The sequence below is a fragment of the Xiphophorus maculatus genome, chromosome 16 (assembly GCF_002775205.1).
Source record: "Xiphophorus maculatus strain JP 163 A chromosome 16, X_maculatus-5.0-male, whole genome shotgun sequence".
Taxonomy (NCBI): Eukaryota; Metazoa; Chordata; class Actinopteri; order Cyprinodontiformes; family Poeciliidae; genus Xiphophorus; species Xiphophorus maculatus.
In genome coordinates, this window is record NC_036458.1 from 19,225,864 (window position 1) to 19,252,069 (window position 26,206).

At 40.7% G+C, this 26,206-nt stretch overlaps 3 protein-coding genes across 4 annotated transcripts in view; 1 reads left to right on the plus strand and 2 right to left on the minus strand.

Annotated features, from left to right (window-relative positions):
- LOC102235592 (histone acetyltransferase p300) overlaps positions 1 to 7,438 on the minus strand; it is a 32,083-nt gene extending 24,645 nt beyond the window's left edge. For both annotated transcript variants that reach the window (XM_023348495.1, XM_023348494.1), the window contains exons 1-3: positions 6,146 to 7,438; positions 2,466 to 3,052; positions 1,411 to 1,590 (exon numbers count right to left, since the gene is read on the minus strand). In XM_023348495.1, coding sequence (XP_023204263.1) covers positions 1,411 to 1,590; positions 2,466 to 3,052; positions 6,146 to 6,239 — 861 coding nt within the window. In that variant the 5' untranslated portion in view covers positions 6,240 to 7,438. The remainder of the gene's footprint in view (positions 1 to 1,410; positions 1,591 to 2,465; positions 3,053 to 6,145) is intronic.
- A 3,595-nt stretch (positions 7,439 to 11,033) lies between these two features.
- Positions 11,034 to 18,475, minus strand: xpnpep3 (X-prolyl aminopeptidase 3). Its single transcript, XM_005808826.2, has 12 exons — positions 17,721 to 18,475; positions 17,516 to 17,635; positions 15,849 to 15,965; positions 15,550 to 15,737; positions 15,246 to 15,465; positions 14,338 to 14,522; positions 14,159 to 14,221; positions 13,794 to 13,907; positions 13,383 to 13,468; positions 12,967 to 13,150; positions 12,055 to 12,175; positions 11,034 to 11,732 (listed from the first exon to the last, which is right to left on the minus strand). Exons 2-12 carry the CDS (start codon positions 17,583 to 17,585, stop codon positions 11,566 to 11,568), a joined length of 1,515 nt encoding a protein of 504 aa, XP_005808883.1. The 5' UTR covers positions 17,586 to 17,635; positions 17,721 to 18,475; the 3' UTR covers positions 11,034 to 11,565.
- Positions 18,476 to 18,598: 123 nt separating this feature from the next.
- On the plus strand, positions 18,599 to 25,763 carry st13 (ST13, Hsp70 interacting protein). Its single transcript, XM_005808814.2, has 13 exons — positions 18,599 to 18,710; positions 19,090 to 19,241; positions 20,372 to 20,420; positions 20,528 to 20,618; positions 21,513 to 21,586; positions 21,682 to 21,748; positions 21,847 to 21,931; positions 22,020 to 22,130; positions 23,465 to 23,567; positions 24,073 to 24,189; positions 24,266 to 24,305; positions 24,425 to 24,516; positions 25,498 to 25,763. The coding sequence occupies exons 2-13, from the start codon at positions 19,132 to 19,134 to the stop codon at positions 25,630 to 25,632; spliced, it is 1,074 nt and encodes a 357-aa protein (XP_005808871.1). The 5' UTR covers positions 18,599 to 18,710; positions 19,090 to 19,131; the 3' UTR covers positions 25,633 to 25,763.
- Positions 25,764 to 26,206: the final 443 nt, after the last annotated feature.

Genomic DNA, 26,206 nt, shown 5'->3' on the forward strand with positions numbered 1-26,206 from the left:
TAGCTGTATTTTGACACCAAGATTATTGAAATAGAGGTTGTAATTGGTGGGAAAAGCTCAATTAAACTTGAGTTAATTTAAACATACTTCTGAAATCTTCTAGTGCTTATGCCAAAACACACATTTGGAAGTCTGAGTCTTATAACACAAAAACAATCCTGTCATTTTGCCTGGTATTGAGTAATTAGTAGAAACAACAAAGGGAAACTCCTTTTTTGTCTGTTCTCGTAAATCTTCGGTTTGCACTAAATTTATTACAACTCACAAGTGGAGAACTGCTACTAATTCTTATGTACTTTTGCTTTTTTTGCCAGAACTTTAAAAATTTAGGTAAATGAACAAAAAAGCTAGTAATGAACTGTTAATATTTGTCAATGAATGCATCGCCAAAGCAAGGGAAGCAAACCAATACATAGATTATCTTGTTTTAACTTTATGTGCTGTTGGGAACAGTCTGCCCCAAGCAATAACAGTTTTAGTTGGATATGCCGCCATTCTCCTCTATGTTTACTCCAAACAGGAGGTGGATTATAGTCATGTGACATTCTGGGGGTTTACTTAAGAGATGCAGCAACGGTAGACCCTGCTAACAACTTAATCGAATCTAAAGTAAGGAGTATCTGCATCGGTCGCTGTTGGAAACCACTTTTTGTCTCAGAACAAAACCAACCCAAGAAGAGAGGGCAATTTATGCTCTGACTCCTTAAACAAGGAGGAAAATTATAGCTGTTGTTTGTGAGCATAAAGTTAATCGGCTCAAATAAACGCTTTCTGCAGCGGTTTCATTAGTTTTGACTCATTTCACAAAAATGAGGGATATTGTGACCCGACAATCACCGATGAGAGCTGATAAAAGTGAAATTGACCGATTTCTAGGGCTGGAATGATTAATCGGATTTAATAATGATAAACTGATTAATTAATCATTACCTAATTTAATAATTAATCAGTAACTGGAGTATACAGACTCAATAAAGGCAATTTGGCTGAAAGAATATACTCAGAACAGTAATTAACCCAAAACTGAAAAAAAAAAGAAGTTTTCCGGCATTTTTAACAAAAAACAAGTTTTCTTTATTGTTTACAAAAGGAACCAAATTATTTCCATCTTTTTATGTATTTCAAATTTCTGAAAAACCCAATTAATCATCAGAATAATCAATAGATTACTAAATATAGATAACTAAAATAATCGTTGATTGCAGCCCTACTGATTTCAATCACTCACTGACACAAATATATACTGTTTTTGTTTCTGGTCTCTGCTTCTTTTTAGCAACCCTCCTTCAGTAACCAACAGTGTTACTGAAGGTTAACTAATATATGTCACTAACATAAGGCACAAAGCTCTAACCAGCCTGTAAAGAGAAAGCAATATCTGTGAGCGAACATAAGTAAAACAAATCCTACCACCCCTGGAATGCCTTGACCAGGAGGTGTCTTCTTGTCCATGTTGAACTGGGCGGCCATACCACTGGGTAGGCCTGCTTTATTCTGGAGTTGTGGGCCCAGCCCCTCTCCAGGCAGCCCCTGGCCAGCAGAATGGCTGTATGGGCCACCGTAGTTTCCCGCGTTGGCCAACAAATTCATCTGGAGAAGGATGGAGAAAAACACAGAATACAGCATGAGGAAAAAGAGGACGAGTGACGGTTTCTCTGTACGCTTTGCTTTTTAAAATCCCAAATACATCTTGGGGAAATGCTGAAAAACCCCCCAAAATATTTCAGACTTATTTACAACTAGCTGCAGGAAAACGGCTCCATCTAGCCACTTAAGGTTAACAGAGATGCTTCTGTACTTGTTTGGGAGAAAAATCACAACTGTAATGTGGTTTTCTGACTAGCAGGGAGGTTAACCATCGATACCACAGAGCTAACTGTGCAGCAGCTGCGAGTCCCGACACATAACCGCACTCTTCCCTGCACCTGCTGTAGAAAAACTCATCCTCAGAGTTTGAGCGCAAACTACAGTTTCTTATCTACCCATTTAACTCTAACTAAACCATCACTGCCTATTTTAGCTGCAAATGTACATGAACTATGCTGAAGAGTCAATCGCTTCGAACCTCAACACAAGCTACAAACATTTCATGAGCTTTTTTTGATATTTGTAACATTAAGAGCACATTAAGTTTTCATATCAAGGCGATAAAGCAGTGGCGCCCGTAAGGGGAGCCCGATGGGAGGGGCGTGGCCCCGATTGAAAAATGATGCCCCCTCCTCCAGAGAATCATGTTCAGGTCATACAATAATTTTCTTCAATCAATACACAAAAATAAAACAAATTTGATAAAATATTTATACATTATACATTTTTTAAAAGTTTTATATTTTAAAAACTTGCAATATACATTTCTAGGGGCGCCATTGCAATCAAGTCAAATACATAAAACGATGAACTAAATATGTATATAAAATTAATTTCCACCTAAATTCCTAAAGTGTAATGTTTGGTTTGGTACCTACCTGTTTCAGTGCACCAGGTTGATGTGGTCTCATCCCCGCTTGACCCCCAGCTCCCAGGGCTGGACTGCCCTGCTGCTGTAAGGTCTCTGCCAAAATATTACTATTGCTACCCATTCCTGTGTTGCCAGGGTAACCCATTCTGGGCGAGCCATTCACAACCTGCCCCCCTATAAGCCCTTGGTGTTGGTGTTGGTGCTGTTGCTGTCCAGCAGTGCCCTTTTGGACACCCATCATGGCCGTCGCCCTGTTCGGCACCATGCCAACCTGCTGCATTAGTCCAGGTTGCGGCTGCTGCTGTTGGCCCTGATGGTGCATGCCTTGAGGTCCACCGACTCCCCCCATCATCGCCATGGAAGCCGCGGAGGGGGCACTGTTGGTAGTGGGGGCCCCTGGCTGCGTTGGTGCCCCAGCGCGCAGCAGTTCAGATAGCTGTTTGTGTTTGGAGGCCGCATCCTGAACCCCTCCGCCGAGCCCCCCGAGGCTGGTGTGGAACTGGCTGGAGTCTCCTCCGTTCGTCAGCCCCGGGTCCGAGGAACTGATGAGCTCGTCCGGCAGGTCGTGCTCCAGGTCAAAGAATGAACCAAAATCTAGGTAAAAGATTTTTTTTTTTTTAAATCAAGAGAGTGGTCCATTATTTTTTAAAACATTCAAGCTTTGTGTAATCTACCACATAACATTAAGTTATGTGGCGTTCAAGTGATGTCTTTGCAAGACACTAAAAGTTAGCGTCTTGCAAAGATATTCAGCCTCATTGTACTTTTTAGGCATTGTCATGTTACAATCACAAATTTCAATGTGTTTTAATCAGGATTTTACAATCAAATACATTTTTCCAATTAATTGAATTTTCTGTTTTTGAATATTTAATTCTTGAAATTTATTTTTTTTTCCCCACACCCCAAATGCATTCCATAGGTTTTTATAGTTCAGAGTGACGTTAATCCAGAGCTACCATCTTGTTTGACGTGTTTTATAGCACGTTTTACAGCTATTTTTTTTCTACTTTGAATTCTGGTCATCTTAAAGAAGGAATGATTCAGATAAAAGCCATATATACAGTACAGACCAAAAGTTTGGAGACACCTTTTAATTCAATGAGTTTCCTTTATTTTCATGACTATTGACATTGTAGATTCACACTGAAGGCATCAAAACTATGAATAACACATGTGGAAATATGCACTAAACAAAAAAGTGTAAAACAACTGAAAATACCCCTTATATTCTAGTTTCTTCAAAGTAGCAACCTTTTGCTGTGATTACTGCTTTGCACACACTCTGCATTTTCTTGATGAGCTTCAAGAGGTCGTCACCTGAAATGGTTTTCACTTCATAGGTCAACCTGCCCTGTCAGGTTAATAAGTGGGATTTATTGCCTTATAAATAGTCATGAAAATAAAGAAAACCCATTTTAATTAGAAGGTGTGTCCAAACTTTTGGTCTGTACTGTATATATTTTCTGTATGAAAAAAAAAATGTTAATTGTAAATTGGATTACATCGGAAAACAAAAAACCTATCTTTGAGCTATGTCGCTGAGCCTTACTATGAAGTAAAAGGAAACAAATTCAAGTGAATTTGTATTCAGCAGTCCTGAGACCATATTTTGTACAATCACATTTGGCAACAGTTAAAGCTGTAAGCCTACTGATCTTTCACACCAGGTGACAGAAAAATCTGTCCACTCTTCTTTGCAAAACACCTCAAATTACCATCAGACTGGACAAAGAACATCTGTGAATATTATTATTATCATTAAACATCTCATCTTAGACTAATCAATTCTGACACATTAAAATAATTTCATCAAAACAATTTCATAACCCTGGCTGTAAATTTCGGTTCACTGTCCAGGCCTCTGACATTTTTACTTCCAAACTGGTCATGTACGTCTCTGTGTAATATTTAGTTGGTGGACAAACATGTTTGACCTAATCTGGAATTATGGTTTTCTTTTAACAATTGCTTTCTTCCTACCACTCATCCTAAATACCCAGATTTGTAGAATGCAGACATTTTGTCAACAGATTCTCCCACAGGTACTGTGGAAGTCTGCGTCTTATTCAGAGGCCTGTGATGGTCATGTCTTGGTAGATTTGCAGTTGTACCAAAGTCTTCAAACCGTTCAATGGTTTCTCGTATAAACTAACTCTACTCTTCTCCAAAATGTACAACTCTTCATTAACGTTGTCTGGCAACCTGCTCAGGTCATCATATGACATAACATCCCAATAAATACATTGGAGTTCATCCTCGTTGCATGAGAGTATGTGAAGTTCAACAGAGATGAAAACATTTGCGAGGCACTGTCTGCAGACGTACGACCCTCTCCCATCCCAAATTTTTCTTCCAGGCATCAGCTTGTGGTTTGGTGAGTTGCCATACATGGAGAGCAAACGCAATGGGGACAAGGTGAGAAGCCGCAAAAGGTAAACACTACAGTACCCAGGTGGTTCTGTGAAATTGTCGAGCAGTTCTAAGGTTCGAGAGCATGGAAATGCAGGCAAAGTTGTACGACTGGAGCAGGAAGACATTAACAGAAAATAAAGAACAAATAGAATAGAAGTGGATGCAAGAAAATAAGAATCGGGTTTGAAATTCTGGGTTGGAAAAAGTGTAACAATGAGGAATTATATTATAGCGCTTTTAGTAATAAATTCCCTTGCTTTAATTGTTATTTCAGGGTGAAATACGTTCAGTTAGTACAGTTGGCTACGATTTATTGTTACAAAAGTGAAGCAGTACTACCATGCAGACAATGGAGGATGAATAATTAGCTCCGCTACAGCATATTTGGATGAATTCATTAAAAGCCAGTGAATTAAATTTGAGATATTAAAAAAAAACGCTTGAAGGAATACATCTGATTTGGATTCTCTGTTAAACTGAATCAAAGTGTTTACATGGGCAGCGCTACAACTTCAGCTGGTCAACACCGCTTCGCCCAACTTAATCAAGTGTTGAACAATAGCTAGCTTGACAATAGTTGTGTTAAAAACATTAGCCTTCTCGTCATTTATACACGTTTTTCGAAATAAAAAAAAATCTTCACGTCTATTATATGTTCGGTGTCTAATTTAATTACAAAAATAATGATAAAAATGTTTCAACTAATGAGCTATTTCCCCATCACGGAGCTCAGCTGAGTTGCTCCGGTGGGGGTGTCTTTTTTTTTTTTTTTTTAGCTAGTTAGCTAGCTAACTCGGTTTCAGTTACTAGCTCTAAAAGCTAGTTTCCAAACGTTTATTTGCCGTTATGAAAAACTAACATTTCTGAAACTTGACATTTTTGTCGCATATTCCACCGTACGTGTTCACTTTAATAACTTTTAAAGTAGCAAAGCAAGTTTAGGCGAAGTGGGGTGCCTCGACTCGTCCATTGTTTGGAGGAGGATCTTTTTAGTTGCGGCTAGTTAGCCTGCTGAGGCTAACGCATCAAAACACAAGTGCTGGAAAGTTGCTCCTGCTTCAGGACTAGAAAAGCTTAAACCAAAGCAACCATAAGCACTCTGGTTTACACTTTCCCCACCTAACCTTTTACTACATATATGCCTAGAAACGTCATTTAACAAGTAGAAATGAGTGTGCAACTCTGTAACAACTCCAGGCTCGGAGCAAGCGAGTTTAAAAGCACCAACCTCTAAGCTAGTTCATGCCGGAGTAAAGCATCAAATATATTTACCATTTCCATCACTGGTGGACACAGACAGAGCTGGAGAAGCCAGCTTGGGCCTCTTGGCTGAAGGCGGGCCAGACTCCAGGACATTATCGGCCATATTTTTGACGAATTTCAAAAAAAAAAAAAAGAAAAAAAAAAGAGGCTGTATATCCACTCAGGGCTTGTGTATTCCCTTTATTTCCGCCTTCTTACTCCCGTTAAGAAATGTTTCTGATCGTTCCCCCACCGCTTGGGGGGACGGTAGGGGAAGAGGACGGCGATGTTCAACTCTTTCTCAGTCCTCCTGAGTTTGTAGTAACCTCTCTGGTAGATATCGGTCCCCCTCCCCTGTCGGAGATTTTTGTTTCTTCGCAGACTTCAACAAGAGGCGGTGGGAAGGTGGAGTCGACGGACGACTGGCAACCTCATGACATAAAATCTGTCCCAAGTTCCGTCCTCCGAGCTCCATTCAACTTGGTCTTCCATAGTATACTGATCAAAAACCTTCTCTCTGTATATTTTTTTTAGATCTTAAAAAGGCTGCCGGGGGAGATGATGCGTGATGGCACAAAAATCACAAGTTTCCAAAGAGAGAGAGAAAAAAAACTTCGGATTGCTGCTGTTTCGTGCAACACCTTAGAGAACCTGTAGGGATTTTGCTTTTCCTCCCCCCTTATTGCTCTCTGTATCACCGAGTCCTTTTAATTTTCCACGGCAAAAAGGCAACAAGCAGTAGTTTGAATGCAAGTGTTGGCGATGCTCACTTGGCTTCTCAGTGATCTGAGTGGATACTCAGATCAAAAAAAAAAAAATACAAAGTCCAAAAAAAGCATGTAAACCTATATTTCCATGCGTGACTTTTTCCTCTTTTTTTGCATGTGCATGCTGACTTGTATGTGCACTTAGTGTTGAACAATACAAAAGGCACTGAAGAACAGACTGAGATTGCAAATTTGGTTGATGCAACCCCATTCGTCAGTTATCTGTTGCAAAACAGACCTTTAAAATACGGATTTCTGTCACTTTCAATGCAGCTTTTTTTTTTTTTGGACCTACTTCTCGAATGCAATAACAGCGCAAATTGCCAATCAGCAGGGCAGTTGGATTGATCTAATTAAGTTTGATTTTCTCTCTCTCTTTTTTTTTTTTTTTTTTGCAGACTTTGATCAAACGGGTTACTTATCTTGTGCTCCCTGCAGATGTTCCTCCTCTAGTTCCTGCTTGTTTCAAAACACGACCGGGATCTCAGATGAAGGAAAAATGCTATCGATATTGCCACTTTCCCCCCCCCCGACCCCCTTCCCAGTGCTTTTAAAAAGATTTTTTTTTTTTTTTTTTTTTTTGCAATGCATGGACAGAAAAAAAAAAGAAGAAGCTGTAAGCGAAGCTGAGGCGAAATGTGACTTATAAGAAGAAGAAAAAAAATTATATGGCTATTTCGGAAGCGGAATGCTTTCAGATCGGCACAATAATTGGAAGAAATCCTCCTTTAAAAATCCTCTCATTGACTCTTTGTGATGGTGAAAGCCCCCCCTTCGTGTTGGTCCTGGCAATTTCACCCCCTTCTCTTTAAACCCGTCTTTCTTTCCACCTCTCCCTTCTGCCCGGCAGCAATTTATTTATATAATTGTCTATGCGGACTCGTTCCTTCCTCCGCCGCGGACACATAATGATTTTTCATGGTGGTATTTTCCTTTTATCGCAGGTTTTTTCCTCGTTGTGTGCAGCCCTCTTCCGCCTCTCCTCCCCGTCGCCGCACAGCAAAACACCCCCTTCCTTGAGCTTTTCGGAGTATTTCCTTCTCATGCATGCATCAATATATTTATATATATAAATATATATATAGCTACATGACACCTAGGCGGCTTTCCCTCCACTGAAGTCTAGCCTCCTTCCTTTGCCGCTTCCCCTCTCACCGGACGGCTCGGACAGGATTTGGTTACTGTGTCTCTTCCCCCCTTTGCGGTTCCCGGAGCGGCTGCCGTCGGCGGCCGGGGTCGCTCCTTTTTCTATCGGTGATCTCCTGTTTCTGACGGTCTGTCCGCCAAACAAAATGGCGGCTTGTTGTTTCTACTCCTCTGATACGGGGGGAGGGTTAGAGGTACAGCAACATTAGGCGTGAAGAGGAGGAGGAGGAGGAGGAGGGACGGAGGAAAGGAACAAGAGGAGAGGTTGTCTTCGTGAGTGCTCGGGAGTGTCCGGAAACCTGTCCCAGCGTGTCGGCGGCAGCCGTCGAGCTTCAGTCTGCAGGGGACAGTGGTGTCCCACTTTTACCTTTCAGCGCATCGAGGCAAACCACCTCTCTATTATTTAGCCCATTTGAGCTGAATAAATATGTATTTAAAAAAATTGTTAGTAATTAGTCTAATAGTTTATACCACATTTAAAGCTACAGTTTGTAACTTTTATATTTATTTTATTGTTTTTTTTTTTGTTTTTTTTTTTTACATTTTTGTTAAAACTGTCACCATATGTTCTTAAAGATAGGCAACAAGATTCTATGAAACAGTGTCATTGTTTTTATTGTTTTATACTTGTGCGTATGTATTAATTGTTTTTATCTTGTAACCAGGTTGCTATGTATTGCAAATTTTTTTGCTCAGGTCCCTCTTGAAAATGAGATCTAGATCTCAACGGGGTTTACCTGATTAAATAAAGGAATATGAATGAATATGTGACAGTTTGTCATTGGACATAATGTCTGTGAAAAGATCAATATCCTTCATCTCCTCCCTGAGCTGCTATTGGCATCTGATGTGTCGCTCCAGGCCAAAATGAACCAATCACAGCCAGGACCTAGCACTGTCAATCGCCTCACGTACTGGCTGCTAAATGGGCCAATGGCGGAGAAACAACTTACTATTCCAGGAAAACCTTTTATTTGCTGTAATCAGTGGCCATGCTAACGAGACTAAACATTCACAACAGGGTATGCTAGCTGCCTAGCTTGTTCTGGAGGGTGAGCATTGCCGCACAAGAAGATTAAAGGCTCTGATTGGTTGTTTCTATTTAGCACTGGGAGAAGGTAGAGGAGCCTTGTGACAGTTTCAACAAATATGTGGGGGGAAAAAATTATGTAAAAGTTACATCCTTCAGCTTTATTGACGCTCAAATAAACAGAGGTAGCATGATTGCTAATCCCTCAGCTCTTAGATTTAGGTGACAACAGGACGAATAAAAACATTTGGGATGCAGTTATATGATCATTAAATCGTTGATACCTTCCTCGACTGTTTCCACATTTTGTTAAGGTCTCACCATAAACCTCAGCAAATCGCAATGCTGCATTTTTACCCTCTTTACTCTGAAAAGTCAAAACAAAATCAAGTCCAACATACCGCCTTCAGACTTCAGCTATAACAAATAGAGTCCATCTGTGTGCAATTGAATCTCAGTCTAAATACTTCTGTGAAGACCTCAGAGGTTTATTAGAGAACATTAGTGAACAAACTGCATCACAGAGACAGAGGAACACAGACGACATGTCCTGGAAATTTAATTCAGTTTCATTCAATTCAAAAATATTGTATTGATCCCAAAGGGAAATTAAATGCTGCTATAATCCATATTAATTCAAGATTCTTCAGAGATATTGTAGATGGTGATGGCTGTGGGCAGGAAAGATCTCCTCTAGCAGTCTGTATTACAGAAACTTGAAGAAGCCTCTGACCGAAGACACCCTGGTTTTTCTATGGTAGCCTCGTGGAGAGGGAGCTCAGGGTTGTCCATCATTCTGTAAAATCCTTCTCTATCCACTAAAACACATTTGTCCACCAAAAACTGGCATTCATCTGAGAAGCAGCTTATTTGGTAACTCTGAAGGATTCCATACTTTGACTAGACCACTCCCAAACCTTAATTTTATGGGTTTTGAGCCACTCGCATGTGGACTTGCCGTCGTGGTTTGAATCATTGTCCAAGAGTCTAATTCAATTTTGCTTGAGCGCAAGATCACAAATTGACAGGCGGACATTTTATTTCTGGATTTTCTTCTCCAGCGAGAGCAAACTGAACGAGTCCGTTATGGAAAGTGGCCCACTCTGGCATTCAGCTCGAAACTCTCCCACACCATTTTTGTCCAGTCTCTCTCTCTCTCATTTTTCAATCTGCAAGACCGACCTTAGCTGTTCCACGTTTTCCTTGTGGATAAAAACTTCTATGTGGTTCATTGGTGTCCACAAAGCTCTATGTATCACGTTGTTTCCTTCTCCAGAGTGACAACAGTGACTTTATCTGCTGTTCTTGATTATCTTAGATGATGAACTGCTGTTAGAGATGGCCTACATTTTTAATTGTTGACATTTTTTAAAAATTCTACAGGCTTAGCAGCAATACGGCCGATATTTTGCTATTTAAATTAAGCAAAAACAATGTAGTTAATCATGAATTAATGGGAGGTAAAGTATATTTTCAAGTAGGGCTAGGCTGGTGTAGATGAATATGAATATGAACTTGTTTTCTTTGCATTATTTGAGCTCTGAAAGCATCGCACCGTTTTCGTTATTTTGACCAGTTCTCATTTTCTACTAATAAATACTAAATTTTTGCCTGGAATTTCAGAGACATGTGGTCAGTAGTTTATAGAATCAAAGAACAATGTTTATTTTACTCAAACATATACCTATAATAAGCAAATTCAGAGAAACTGATCATTTTAAGAGGTCTCTAAAAAAAATGTTCCAGAGCTGTATATTTATATTTTATGAAACTCAAAAACAAAGTTCTTTATTCTAAAAGAGAACACTTTTTTTTTTAAAAGCAAAAGACAGACATACATTCATAACAACTCGGTCCAACTTTCAGTACAACTCTTTCAAGAAAAGTGAAGTTTATAAATCCAGTTCAGTCTCAAAGAGTGATGTTGAACACATCACTCTTCATCACTGATTAAATATGATAGTTTAAAAAAAAAATCCATCTGCTTGTATTTCCATTTGGTGGTTTTAGTCTCTGTCATTCGGCATGAGAATGACTGATAATTTTGTGGACATAAACACCTGTCCTTGGTTGGCCTCGATACACAAAAGATAAGAAGAAAATGAATGAAAACAAATTGCGTTTCTAATTGAACTACTATTATTTATGTGGAAACTTTATGCAAGCTCAGAGCATGATCAGGATTGTTCTTACTGCGTCGCCACAGTACTGAGATGTTAACAATGTAGACTTTAACGCTACACAATCTTCCACTTTCACCTCTTCAAGCCTCCTTAACTGTCACTGAAGGCACAAATGTGCTTGATTGCGTTTTTAAGGTAAGTTTCTCGCCTCCAACACCACATTTCTAAACATCTGCAGCCCTGATTACACCAAAGTTAATGCCAGCCAGGGTTTAGCTGTCACGTTCCGAGGTCCTGAGCTTCTTGAGGCGCCTGAACGCTGCATGAACCGCCCACGATCTGTAACATTTGGATCGGTTTCTGCTTCTCCCCCCGGTCCCTGGCCTATCCCATTCCACAGGCCTTCTCTACATCAGCCACAGTCTTTGGAGCGCCACTGGACAAAATCAGAGGTCCTCCCTTCTCCTGGATCACCACGTCGTCCTCGATCCTGACTCCGAGGCCGCGGAAATGCTCCGGCGCCTGGTCGTTGTCTTCACAGATGTACAGCCCTGTGGCGAGGAAAATGATTAGAAAAGGTTTTTTTTTTTATGTCACACGCACAGAGGCTTAAATATTTTTGGATATTTTGACCCATCACAAAATTAAATGCATCCATTTTTAATTTCATGTCAAATGTTCATCTTTTCATCAAAATCTAAAAAAAAAAAAATTGCAATGAGCCCAGTTTTCTTTGGTCCGCCAGAATAGTATCCGGTTCAAGAATTCAATGTAGTTTGTGGTCGTGATGTCGCAACAACAAACTAGGAGCTTCACGTCGTGTTAATACAGTTTCGAGTTGTTTAGCAATGTGCACTTCAGGTTCAGATGTACCTGGTTCTATAGTGATGACCATTCCGGGCTGGAGAGGCTGTGAGCGGGACAAGTCGGGGGTGTCGTGGACGTCCATGCCCAGATAATGGCCAACATGATGGGGGCAGAACCTCCTCGCAGCCTGGGTTCAAGACAAAATCAAGATTTCTACTCTATGTAAAAATAAATACTTAAAATAATAACACCACTGTGCTGTAAGCCACGTAGGACTGAAACAAGTAATAGGATTAATCGTGATTAATCGGATTAATTGTGATTAATCGAACATTTAAATAATTGTCAACTCATTTAGTGATGTATTAATCGTTAACTGGGGTAAAAATGGCCATTTGCTGAAAGAAGAACATATTCAGTGCTGCTATAAATCCAAAACTGTACAAAAAATAAACACATTTGTGTTTAAGATTAAAAAGAAATACTCAGATTATCCTATTGATGCTATCCAGTTATTTTTTAGTTGATAATACAAATTATTAAAAGAATGCTCTGTTATTCCATTTTAGGCAAGAAAATATAATTTTTTTAATTGAAAAAATTTACTGAATTACTTGTTTATTTATATCGTTTAATGTATTTCAAATAATTCAATATGAAAAATCTTCAGAATTTGACCATTTTGATCCAATTAATCGTCAGTATAGTCGATAGAATATAAAACTCATGTCATCCGTCCACCCCGGCAGATTTTTGCGGTGTCTGACAGTTTAATGGATTAACAGTTTTATGCAGAAAAAAGTTTCCCACTAACCACATCTGGCAGGCGCAGCTTATTGATCTGTGAGGTTCAATTCCCACAGATTAGAGCACTAACATGGTCAGATGCTAATGTTCAAAATCCAGTTTGTTTAGTATTAAACTGCTCTAAATACTCTCCCTGACCAGTCGGATCTGACATTCTCTCTGGTATTTTACCTGTAGCGCGTCGGCGTCGCTGGTGCCGGCCCTCAGGACCCCGAGGCGCCTCAGCTGGCGTCCCAGCAGAGCCAGCATGGTGCTGTAGATGTGGTCCAGACTGACGCCGGGGGAGCAGAGGGACAAACAGGAGCGCTGCACCTCCAGGACGGCCTCGTACAGCTCGGCCTGGGCGGCGCTGAATCTGGCAGCAGGACAGTGGGACGAACGCAACGCTGCAGTGAGTCTGTCACTCCTCTGGGAACAAAACTTTAAAACACTTGCTTAGTTCAAAGCACCAAACTGGAGATATCAACGGTACAGTTGATATTTTTCAACATTTGGTGGATTTTATCTCTGCATCTCCCATTTTAGAGAAATATTGCCAAACTATTTTGAATCTGTGGTTCTTCTTTAAGCCAATCGGTCAAACTTACTGCCCGTTCACCGGCCACGTCCGGGTGATGTCACTGACGTAACCAAAGTACTCGCAGCCTCCGTCGAGAAGAACCATTTCACCGTCCTGATGAAAGACACAGGGAGGAAAAACGTACAGAATCGAAATTTACAGCTACTTAGCGTAAAAGAAAAAGGGGAGCGGTTTTTTTAATATACATTTTCTGTTCTAATTGAAAAGACACTTGACAATTAAAACTGATATTTATAGACATTACAAGAGAGAAAAAAATCACTGAGTCCTTTTTTCTCATAACGTTTCTGCTCTGGGTCTGTTAGCATCACCCAAATCATTTATATTTGCTATACTAGTCCTCTTTTAGCCACAACTCTACTATTTAGAACAAGCATAACTTCCTAAAGTCTTCCCTGCAGCGCAGCGTAGTGATTACCTTGACGATCTGGTTGTTGTTTATGTAGTGCAGAGTGTTTGCTCGATTTCCTCCGGCGACCACAGGGGGGTAGGCCAGGAAGTTGGCACCGTGGATCCGGTTCTCGAAATCAAACTGGAAAAAGAAATAATAGATGAAGAAGAAAGTCTGCGTGAGGTTTACACTGAGGTGAAAATTAATCCACCCCCTTAGGCTTCTGTTTTTTCTTTTTTTTTTAGATAAGTGAGCCCATCTCAACACGACAGTATTATTGTTAATCGCAATAACATCTGGGACAATTTATCGTCCAGCATGATGTAATATCGTCACAGGTCTGAGCAGAAAGCACTATGGAAACAACAGAGGTCATCAAATCTAAAACCTACCTTAGCGAACAGGACCGACTCGTCGACATCTCCTTGTGACAACGCCATCGTCCTCCTAAATGCCTGAAGGAAAACAACGTTAACTGGTGTTTTAGCCAGAGAAAATGCACCGAATCTGAGAAAACAAAACAAGCAAACAAAAACCCTGTAAAGCCCTGTAGGTGAAACCACTGACACACCTGCGCTGTGATCCGACCCGCCTCTCGCATAAGTGATACCTCTGCGGGGCTCTTGATGGCCCGGAGAGAGTGAATGAGGGGTCTGAGCGAACGCGGGGCGGGACCCGCCTCCAGCGAGGGCAGAACATGAGTCTGGTGGAGCCGAGGGTGGGCAGGCTGAGAGGTGCCATACCAGAGCTGGGTGCCTGAAGGAGATAAGAGCACCATAATAGATATTAAAAAATAGTAACTAAGGTTAAAATTTTAAAAGGGACAGTATTTTGTGTTTTCCAGCCACATAATGCTGTTTTATAGCACAACCAACTAACTATGTTAACTTAAGTTGTTAATGAAATGCTGTCTATGACAAAAATGACTTAAAAGAAATTTGACTTCATTATTTAATTTAATGTCTTGAAATTGTGCCTCAGTCTCTTTAGCTGCATTTTTACAAGCTGAGAAGTAGCTTGTATAACGAGCTCAGCAAACGCGCAACTCCACCAGGTGTCTGCTAACTGTCGCTGGCTAGTCTGAAGGAGCTGAGTGCTGCTCTGTGAGGCGGAAGCTTGGAAACCGCAGCTCCAGGGAGGAGCTTTGTCCTCAAAGGCGGGGCTAGGGTACACCCAGGCTTTATGCCCCAACTGGTTGCCATGGAGATTAAAGGATTTCTCAAACATGGGTGAAAGAATCAAAGCAACACTCCAGGTATGTTTTTGATGAGGGAATAACATTATAACATGATGTAAAGCTCAATAAACAAAATTTTATATTTTATATTTCTTTTCCTTTCAAAAAGATAAGAAATTACAAATACAGTCTATCCGAGTGTGGCAGGCAAAAGAGAGCTAGGATGTACAAATAAAAGGTTCCCGTAGCTTTAAGAAAGGTGTGAAGTCTTTTAGAGCCACTCTGCACTTACATTCACTCACCTTTAAGGCTCTTTAAAACTAGACCCAGCTCCTCTGTACTGTGAACTCTTTCTATGCCCGTCAAAGCGGCTGCCCCGTCCCTTCCCGCCCGCGGACCGTCCCACAGTTCCCTCCCCGGGTCTCTGCGAGGGACAAACAAGATGGCCTGGTCCGGTCGAGCCCTCCCGTAAAGAACCAAGGCACTGTCGGGTTCCAAGAAGCCGGTGAGGTAGAGGAAATCCTGAGAAACACGAGGCAGACAGCTGTGGAGCAGACGGGACTTACGGGAACGATGCTGTCGTCAGAAGCTGAAGGAATGACAAACCTGGTTCTGGTGGAAGGGGTAAGGGATGTCGTTGGTCATGTAGCTTATCGGATGGGATAAAACGATGGCCACGTGGTTCCCAGAGGAGGCAGAAGGTCCCAGCTTGTCCGCGTGGGCCTCGATGAGCAGGGCCAGGTTCTGCCTGCGGAGCTCGAACTCTGTCTGGGTTAAGCCTGGGGTCACTTCACCTGAGGAGCAGAGAGAGCAGAAATCCCAACTGCCTCAAAGCATCTTTTGGTTGACATGACTAACTATCCGAAGGCTAAGAGCAGCCACATTCGAGGATAAAAGTCAGTCACCATGTTTGACGAGGTGAGGGTGAGTGAAAGGACTGGGCTGGCCGAGGTACCGAGGTGGGACAGTCTTTGGTTTCAGATCTCCAGGTTTCACAGAAATATGGCGGCACCATGCACAACCTGCAGAAAACACAACGTAAATCCACAACGTGCAACGCCAAAAATGTTCCCCGTTTGCATCTTCTGATAACTAACGATTATTTTATTCTGACGATTAATCGATTATTCTGAAGATTAAGCGATTAATCAGATAAAATGAAACGTTCCATTCTGAAGATTTTTTAATAAACCACTTAAGCGTTTTTTATACAATTTCTGGAATACATTAAAAGATGTAATAATTGAATTTATTTTTTAAATAAAGTGAACATTTTCTTGCCTAAAATGCAACAACATAGCATCCCTTTAACATACGCTTGATCATTTGTAGCAAAGGATGCATCTGCAGCAAAAAGCTACTTTCAATATTGTGATAATCCCGTTAATGACTGAATAACAAAAGGTGCTTCATAGGAGTTTCTTTTTACAGGATTGAAACCAGGCGAAACTAAAACTGCTGAGGAGTTCTGGGTTTAACATATTTACAGACAAATTGGGTTTTTTAATTATTATTTTAAATGCAACATGCATTTTTATTTTTATAATGTTTTGGCTCAATTATGACTGTGTTGTTTTTTTTGGCAAACGTCCTTTTTTGAGTCTGCATACTCCAGTTAACAATTAATTGATAGCTAAATTAGTTGACAATTATTTCAATAATTAATTAATCAATCACGATTAATCCGATTAATCGTCCAGCCCTGTGGTAGACTATTACAAAATCGTTAGGCAATGTTTAACAAGGCTCATATGGCGGCTAAATGACCCACCAGAAACCTAAACGCTAAATATTATTTCACCCCCGACCTAAAATGAGGAAAGAACTTAAAGTGAGTAAATTAATCTTTCATCAAAAGCCTACACACAAATACCCAGATACGATAAGGTGGGTTTTTTTGAGTGTTTTTCAAATTTATTCACAATAGAAAGCCAAGAAGTCACATTTATGTACAGTACAGACCAAAAGTTTGGACACACCTTCTAATTTAATGGGTTTTCTTTATTTTCATGACTATTTATAAGGCAAGAAATCCCACTTATTAACCTGACAGGGCAGGTTGACCTATGAAGTGAAAACCATTTCAGGTGACGACCTCTTGAAGCTCATCAAGAAAATGCAGAGTGTGTGCAAAGCAGTAATCACAGCAAAAGGTTGCTACTTTGAAGAAACTAGAATATAAGGGGTATTTTCTGTTGTTTTACACGTTTTTGTTTAGTGCATATTTCCACATGTGTTATTCATAGTTTTGATGCCTCAGTGTGAATCTACAATGTCAATAGTCATGAAAATAAAAAAAACTCATTGAATTAAAATGTGTGTCCAAACGTTTGGTCTGTACTGTAAATGTTCACAGTCTTGGAAGCAACGTAGGAACCCTGAAAATGGAGATCAGACTAAGTATCCCCTGCCAGAGAGAGGTATAGTTATGCTGAAGTTATGCCTAAGTTTGGCTTGTTTACATCTTTCCTCCTCTATACACACAAAATTGATATTCCTGAGTTGGAGTTAAATTGCTCCCGCTGTCAGATTAGTGAGACGATTAATAATATGAAGCGATATGATGACGCACCTCCAGCTCGGGTCCGCCGCGGCAGCAGCAGCCTGGCGGCAGACCGCGTGAAGCTGCTGGCAGGGGACATTACTGAAGCTGCTGCTGGAGGACACCGAGGACCGGTCACAGCATGACGTCCTGCCGGGGACAGAGGGCAGTCAAAAACAGACAAGAAATCATATCTCAACGCACAACGGCAGCATGTGGGATTTATCTAACTTACCGTCAAAACTCCTCTACAGCAACAGTTACGCAGCGGATGACAGTAGCCTCAGCTAGCTCGCTGCTTTATTAGCCACATCCATTCTCTTTTCGGAATTGCTGCCCTGCGTTTGGGTTGTCAGGCTCGGAGAACGCTTATCCCTAAAGCCGTTTGCGAAGCTGGTGTTGAAGCATATTTTTGAAATAATATTTTTTAACGTTAACTACCATTTTCCCCAAAAGACTTAAAAGACCATTACATTGGGCGACACGGGCATTTGTGTCCTTTTCTCTCCAACTGTCATTCGATGTGATTTTTGCCCCGTTTCTTCCTTATTGTTAAATCATGACTACTGGCTGACTGGTGTCATCTATTGTCAGGCTTTTTAAGATACGTGCTCTGATCTGAGATCCCACAGAATAAGCTGTAAATGTTGCTGGGAAAACCCTTGTGGTCTGATTTTGGAGAAGTGAAAGACTTGCTTCTTACTTTTTACTTACTTGTCTCTCTCTCTCTCTTTTTTAAAAAAATGGAAGGTCACACGAAGCCAAAATTTTCATTTTATATTGATATATTTTTTTTATAACTAAATGAATCAACATCCCTCCATTCTGGTTCCCTCGAAGCATAATTTAATCGAAATCAAATGTCACATACAGAAAACAGTTGGCTGGTTTGGGTGTGTTTCTAATGTTTTGTTCAAAGCTTAAGCTCTAAAGTAAACAGCAATACTTGTTTAGGAGAATTGTAAAAGAATATATATCACACATTTCTTGTCCGTGACGCAACTAATTTCTATGTTGCCAACGCCAGCCTGTGAAATTTGCCTGACAAACCCTGACGAGGGGAAAATTTTACCCATTGGTTTCAGTCTGCCCGACTTCTCGCCTGAATGAAACACCGGAGCGACGCCACCTCCAGCGAAGCAGACTGTTGGTGGCGATAAAAAAAAAAAACGACTGCAACCTTCGTCTGCAGCGCTTCTTCTCTTCTCTACGCATTGTCACACAGGTGTGTTTACTTTTATTTTCTCAAAAGCAGGCAAATGCCGACTTTCATTCACCAGCGCTGCATATCGCAGCGCTGTGTTCATGCGTCAAAGTGTCAGCGTCACGCACTGGTCCACATTTCCAGAAAGTTCTCGCTTTCACCTCTTGTAATATTTATTCAAGTTGCTCTAAATGTATTTGCTTTGGAACCTCCGTTGTGCCTGTTCTTTTGGTTTGACTGAACTGTTTGTTGAATAAGCTAGCCAGAGCTCGTAGCTCACGTTCATTACGTGCCAGCATGCTAGCACTGCCTAGCTTATCGCGAAGGGTATTAACAGCTCAGCACGTCAACAAAAGCCCCACTTGGCTGAGTTGTTGGCTGTCTTTCATTCTGCCTCCAGGCCGCGCGCAGCGCTCCGTCTGCTGGACCTTGAGGAGCCAGCATGGACCCACGAAAAGTGACAGAGCTGAAGGGCTTCGTGCAGATGTGCGAGTCCAATCCGGGGATCCTGCACCTTCCGGAGATGGGCTTCTTCCGCACCTGGCTGCAGAGGTCAGGATCTCTGAAGCATAACCGCTGATCGAGCCTACCGGGGATTTAATGCTTAAGAGATCAATAGATCGGATGCAATCATTTTTGTTTTAGTCCTCGGTAATATTTTAAGTCTTTAATATTCTGCGGGTCAGACCACGTGCTCTGACCCGCCCACCATCCAGTATAAACCAGTAGCCATTTGTGTCTCCGTGTTGCGATAACAGATATGGAGGACTGATCCTGCCAAAATTGACAACGACTAAATTAGGAAAGGAAGGAGGAAAATATGACTATAAATAAAAAAAAATCGAGGAAGAAAACTTTAAATAAATATATCTGGAAATAAATAACAATACTCCAAAACACAGAGGGATAATGTTTAACATCCTTTTGCAAAATGAAGTCCCATCAATCTCAACAATCATTAGGATTGGTATCCAAATGGTGCCCAAAAATGAATATTAACCATTCTATGGGCCTGTGGTAGACTAACACATTCAAAGCATTCGAATTGGGGGTGGTGGTAAAGCATTTTTATGTACACTTTAATAACTTGAACCAAAATTACATATTTTTATTTACGTGTGGGAATCTGTAACATTACAGTGTCTTGTTAAAGTTGTCATACCCCTTTCACTTAAAACTATTTCGTCAATTTAGATCCAAGTAATAGACCAACACAAAGCTGTGCTTAAACAAAGGTAGTTCAGCATTAAACGGGCTTAAGTCTTAAAAGTGTGGAGTACCCTGTAAGGTAATAAGGATAAGCATTTTTCAACTGACTATTGAGATGGTTTTGCATATTTATAACAATAAGATGTTATAAGTCTTCTGAGAGATGCCTGTGTCATTTCCTGTGAGGAAAAAACCCAGAAGAACCGTAAAGAGGTATGGATCATTTTGATTTTAACCATACGCCTTGATCTAAACCAAGGCGAGTTTCGGATCCACCTAATTGATTTGAATCAATTAGGTGATTCAAATCACCCAATTAAAGACTCAACCCGATAAAATGCAATGAAGTTTGTTGTAAAGAGACACGGGTGGAATACCGTGGTACGCTTTAAGAAGCGACTATTTAACGTTTGAAAAATAAAGCCGGTGTTCGCTTTGATGCTTTACTAACTCCTCATAATTTTATCCCACAGTATGGGCGCTAACATCCCTCCTCTGGCTAAGAAACCGGACTCATGTCAGGTGATGTGCAGATTATCTTTTCTTGCCAACTGTGTTTTTGTTTCTTTCATTAAAACGTCCGTGGAAAGACGGAAGAGAACTATTAATTGGCGTTGTGCGACGTTTAGGGTGGCTGTCCGTGTGGGCCGTCCCCCTCAGCAGCGCCGCATCCAGAGCCTGAGCTCCCTGTGGATTCTGAGAGCGAGGAGAGTGAAATAGGTACCGAAGAGATTCAGATCCGTTTTATTTATAAACTCCCATGCTGCTTTGATCACAGCGTCGCCGTTTGGTCTGCGGTGAGGATCCTTCATGCAAAAATAGCAAATCAAGACACCTGAATGTAACACAGGAAGCGAAAAATGTTTAATGCTTTAAAATGGTCATAAACTGACAGGTTGGAGCTTTGTTTCCTATTGTTGAACCGTCTTTCTTTGACACGTCTAATTGTTTACACCACATGTGTCAAACTCAAGGCTCGGGGGCCAAATCTGGCCCGCCATAGCTTTTTATGTGGCCCTCAAGACTCCAGAGGTATTGCATAAGTAGAAGCTTCAAGATAACAGTTGTTTGCTTAAATATCGTTATATTAATCAAATCCAATTGGTTTATATCTGTTTACTGCCAAATTACATTAGTCAATAATTCAAGTTTTACTGTGGTTGCGGAAATTAACTCACAAACAACAAATCGCTTCTTTTTTTAAAAATTTTTAAAGTGATGCCAACTCCCACCTGCAGGTGGCAGTATATTTCACTTCAACACTTATTTGCTAGTAATAGAAATACTTAAGTGCAAATATTGCGATATTTCTTGCAAATATTTCTAAATCAGCACCAGAAACGTTTTGATTTTTATGGCGAAGAATCACGCACACAAAAAATTGGCGCCTCTGATCTACACCAAATATTTTTTACAGTTCACTTCAGATCATTCAGGTACAATGCTATTAGCAGTGTTTTACAAACAGGCTAGGAAACCAGAAATGTCCTTCTGTTCAGCAAGGACAAAACTCAGATATGTGAGGATAAGAGGAGAGGAAACTGACAGACATCAGGTTGCCTGGACTCTCTACTTCAGGGGAAACAAAAAGACACAATTCTCCTTTTATTTTAGAAATCGACAATGAAGGAGTGATAGAGCCGGACGCTGATAATCCGGAGGAGATGGGAGAGTTTGACGACATCGAGGTGACACATTTCTTATACCGAATGAATACGTTTTAAACCGAAACTTCATTCTGTCACGAGTCGGCTAGAGATAAATAATTTGGACTCGCCTGCAGGTCACAGAGGAGATGATGGACCAAGCCAACGAGAAGAAGATCGAAGCGATCAACGCCCTGGGAGAAGGCAGGCTCCACTCAGATCCACTAGTGACCAGAATGAAAACGATCCGCAGCACTAAAAGGGATCTTCGATCAATAACCTGCTCCTGTTTTTGATTCCAGGCGACCTTCAGAAAGCTTTGGATCTGTTCACAGAAGCCATCAAGCTGAGCCCTCGGGTAGCCATTCTTTACGCCAAGCGGGCGAGGTGAGCGACCCGGTGGGGCGGATGTTAATCCACAGCTCGTCTGCAAAGCGCTCCAGACCCGTTCTAAACGTTTCCATCTGTGTGTTAGTGTGTACATCAAAATGCAGAAACCCAACGCAGCCATCAGGGACTGCAACAGAGCCATCAGCATCAACCCAGACTCTGCACAGCCATACAAGTGGAGGGGCAAAGCTCACAGGTACCAGAGAGCCACGGCCGCTGTCTGTTTGGCCAAGAGGCATCATTCAGTGTTTACTAGTGACATTACCAAACCCTCAGTGTCAACGCAGTCAACCCTACTCAACTGGTTCTTCAAACGTTTCTGTTTGGTTATATTTTGTAACATTAAGCCTGAGTGTGAAACACGCAAACGTGTTTTACTAGAATGTTTAGTTGTTTTTTTAATCTGCTATGATTCCTATAAGGACCCTAGAAGTTTAGGATTTTCTGTGATCATTTTCTAGGTTTTGAGGTGTGAAACTTAGCAAGAAAAGCCTGAAAAATTTGTAGAAAAGTTTCTTTTTCTGCTGTTTTGTTAATAATTTTAAAATACTTCTAAAATGCAGTGTGTTTTTATATTGCTGAATTTCAAATGACATCCTACTTGATTTTAATATTTAACCCATGCAGACTTAAGTTATCCAAATTGTGGTCTTACCTTTCTTAGATTTTTTTACGAGGAGTATTAAAGGACATAGATTTTTCTTTAAAGGGTCTGCGTTTCGCGTGAGATACTGCAGTTCTCTTTTGACACGACACAAGTTATAGGAATTAAAATGAAAACTAAGATAAAATTAGCGTGGATTGCAAATGAGCAGTGATGTGACCTCATCATCGGACGCCATTTTCTTATTTCATGATATGTGGAACCTACAGCTGAGACATGACTACTTGTTAAGGGATAGTTTAATAAGTAGTAAAAATAAAAGCATTTTAAAAATCTAGAAGAAATTATTGAAATGCAAAATGTACAGAAATCCTGCAATTTTGTTATATAAACATACTTCAGTGTATTTAATGGGACTTTATGTAATGCATCAACATAATAGTAAAGAAGAACAATTATATATATATATATATATATATATATATAATTCAGTAGTGCTGCTTTCTACAACACATTCTTTTTACTTTGATGTCAAAATTTATGAATTTCCTCTTTGAAAAACAACAAAAATGTCAGATGAAGTCGAAATTCTGACTGGGGAAAGTTTAGTATCCACAACTAAATGTAGTAGCGGTGGCCAGAAAGTGCTCTAAAATATTTCTGATCGTCTTCCCTTTGTATTTTAACCAGATTATTGTCAGCGTGTTTTACGTAGAATAGTCGGCCACAACAACAGTTAGCAAATCCCACTTTTTTCCCATCATCCTCCCCGACGTCTGAGACGAATCAGACACACAAAGGTCTGTTCTAGTCCGAATGCCAGTTTGTGACAAAGGGTTTCGCATTTTGCTGCATTTGCTGCCTTCTGTGTGATTTTGGTACCTGTGTGTGTGTGTGTGTGTGTGTGTGTGTGTGCGCGCGCGCAGGCTGCTTGGTCACTGGGAGGAGGCCGCCAAAGACCTGGCCATAGCCTGTAAGCTGGACTACGACGAGGACGCGAGTGCGCTGCTAAAGGAAGTGCAGCCAAAGGTACCGAAGCAGGGAATAATAATAACAGGGTGTCTGCGCATCCTTAAAAAGTCTTAAATTGATTTACAAAACTGTAAGTTGGTCTTGAATACGTCAATCACAGGTCTTAAATTTGGCAGGACTGTTTACTCGTGTATTCTATGTAGCATATTTTTCTCGTGGGACTTTTCTGTCAGGCAAATGTTTGAGTCACACGCAGACATCTTCATTGCGTTCTGCGACTCAAAGCTGTGGAGGCTACCGCTAACTAGCTGCTAACATGCCCTAGCTAGCTACCTAGCGTTTTGCGTCTATCCTGGATAAGTGTACATTTGTTGCCAGTTTGATCTTTGCCACTGACTCACTTCTGTTGCCAACTTGTACGTTGCTATATCCATTCTGTCACAAGACTGGTCTTAAATTTCATTCATGATGGTTTTAAAACATCTTGTATTTGAGTTGGTGAAGCCTGCAGAAACCCTGCATGTATATATATTTTTTTAACTTTTTAAACTTTGGACGTCAGGCTAATAAAATCATGGAGCACAGACGCAAATATGAGCGGAAGAGGGAAGAGAAGGAGATCAAAGAGAAACAAGAGCGCATAAAGAAAGCCCGAGAGGAGCATGTGCGCGCACAGAGGGTGAGTCTGAGGGATATTTAAGCTGTTGAATACAATCTGGTCAAGATGGCTCACCTTCTGCGTTTCATCACTGCAGGAAGAGGAAGCCCGGCAGTTTGGAGGAGGATTCTTCCCAGGTGAGAGTGGAAGCTGCATGTTTTCCTTCTACACATTGTTTGATGTTATTAATCAGCTGCTTCCTGTCGGGAAACCTGAAGTTCTGCTCCTGATTGTTCGTGGGTTTGTTCCTGTGCAGGAGCTGCCGGCTTCCCGGGCGGAGTGCCCCCTGGTGGTATGCCCGGTCTGGGTGAGCTCTTCAAGGATCCTGAGCTGCTCAACGCCATGAAGGCGAGTGAAATCGGCACCAATCCGTCGTGTCAACTCACCTGGTTCACATGTTTAACGTTGCTTAGCTTCTAAACATGGAGTTTTTGATTTTGAGTATTAAAAAAAAAAAAGACAGTAATCATGGTCATTAAGGTTCTGAAGGAACTCAAATGCTTCTTTATCTTGTGAATCTCTCTCAAACTCCTCAATGGGGTTTACTGTTTTCCCTCTTGCTTGTGAACCTTTTTCCCATCAAACCTTTTTTATATTTACACTTTCGGTCATCTGTTAAGCTAGCAGTCTTCCCCAGGATTGTGAAGGTTGCGACTTTTCTGCGTTAAAATTAGATTCGGGTGAGTCTATCAAAAAATATCAGCAGTATCATTACCAAGTAGGTTTCAGTATCGGTGACGGCGATACTATCGTGGCAATCTCGATACATTAGCTTCAGATTGCTTCTTGGAATTTTTTTTCATTCTAGTTTTTCTACTCTACCTTGGAGGTGTTTCGATTTGCTTTCAAATATTTTCTTTTAATCGTTTATCATGTTAGTATGTAATTAAAAGTATTTTGTAGACACCAAAAAACCTTTCCCCAAACTCTGTGGTTTGAACTAATATAATTCAGTGAAAAATAAAAATGTTGATACTTTTTATTTAAAAGTATCGGTATCAGCAATACTAGTCCTGGCGATACTCAATATTGGATCAGTGCCGAAATATTCAGTATCGCACACCTTTAATTAAAATTCCCTTTTTAAAGTTAAATATCTTTCACTTAGGATTTCAGTATTAGATTTTGTGTCCTGTTAGCCATAATTATCCAAAACAAATGTAAAAATTTCAGTTATTGTTGAATTACTGGAAAAAGAATGTTTTTTATGGTATGTAAATTTATTAATATGTATGTTAAAGATGTGGAGTAATCTAATCAAAAACCTGTGATCTTTGAGCTATTTGTGCCTTTTATTTAAGCGTGTCGGTATCTGTCGTTTAAATCCAGGACCCTGAGGTCATGGCTGCATTCCAGGATGTGGCGCAGAACCCGGCCAACATCTCCAAGTATCAAAACAACCCCAAAATCATGGCCCTGGTCACCAAGCTGAGTACCAAGTTCGGAGCCTCCCCACAACCGTAGAGGGCGGCCAGAGGGAATGAGACCAAAAGGTGAAGCGATCCAGAGAGCGCCGCTTGTCAACAATTATTCACTGTGTTTAGTTCAAAGTGGGGAGCTGATTATGTGTAAACTGGTGCAATGTTCTGAAAAAAGAAAAAAAAAATTTAAAAAAAAATTGAGCAACTTTTTACAGCGTTCTCAATCAGCCAATTAGCACCTAACATCTGAACTAGCCGACGACCCAGAGTTCCGGTCTGACGCTTCAGTAACCTAAGACGTGTCTCCGCCTGGACTTTGTTTAACCCGCAGGTTGACCTTTTCTTAACCGCTACCTGGAACAGCTGCACTGAAAGCCTCTGCGTTACAACTCTTTACTGTTTCTACAAACATTTAATATGTTGTAAAGCTTTCCCTCTGGTTTTCTTTCTGAACACGGCCGAAAACTCACACAGGCTTTGGTGTGTTGTCTGTTTTTTGTTATCAGAACTGTTAATAATACTAAAGAGAGTAATAATGTTCATGTTTGACTCTGTGTGGGAGTGGGGGGGGGGGGAAATCACAATAAAAACTCTTGATGCAAAAATCTGCTTTTTGG

What these genes read in the sequence shown, in the direction of transcription:
- xpnpep3 (XM_005808826.2), bottom strand. Translation starts at nt 17,585, where the DNA reads ATGTCCCCTGCCAGCAGCTTCACGCGGTCTGCCGCCAGGCTGCTGCTG. An exon ending in GCGGCGGACCCGAGCTGGAG is followed by an intron (nt 15,966 to 17,515) that starts GTGCGTCATCAT and finishes TGTTTTCTGCAG; the next exon opens with GTTGTGCATGGTGCCGCCAT. An exon ending in AGTTTTAAAGAGCCTTAAAG is followed by an intron (nt 14,523 to 15,245) that starts GTGAGTGAATGT and finishes TATCTCCTTCAG; the next exon opens with GCACCCAGCTCTGGTATGGC.
- st13 (XM_005808814.2), top strand. Translation starts at nt 19,132, where the DNA reads ATGGACCCACGAAAAGTGACAGAGCTGAAGGGCTTCGTGCAGATGTGC. An exon ending in GAGCGAGGAGAGTGAAATAG is followed by an intron (nt 20,619 to 21,512) that starts GTACCGAAGAGA and finishes CTTTTATTTTAG; the next exon opens with AAATCGACAATGAAGGAGTG. An exon ending in GAGAGTTTGACGACATCGAG is followed by an intron (nt 21,587 to 21,681) that starts GTGACACATTTC and finishes ACTCGCCTGCAG; the next exon opens with GTCACAGAGGAGATGATGGA.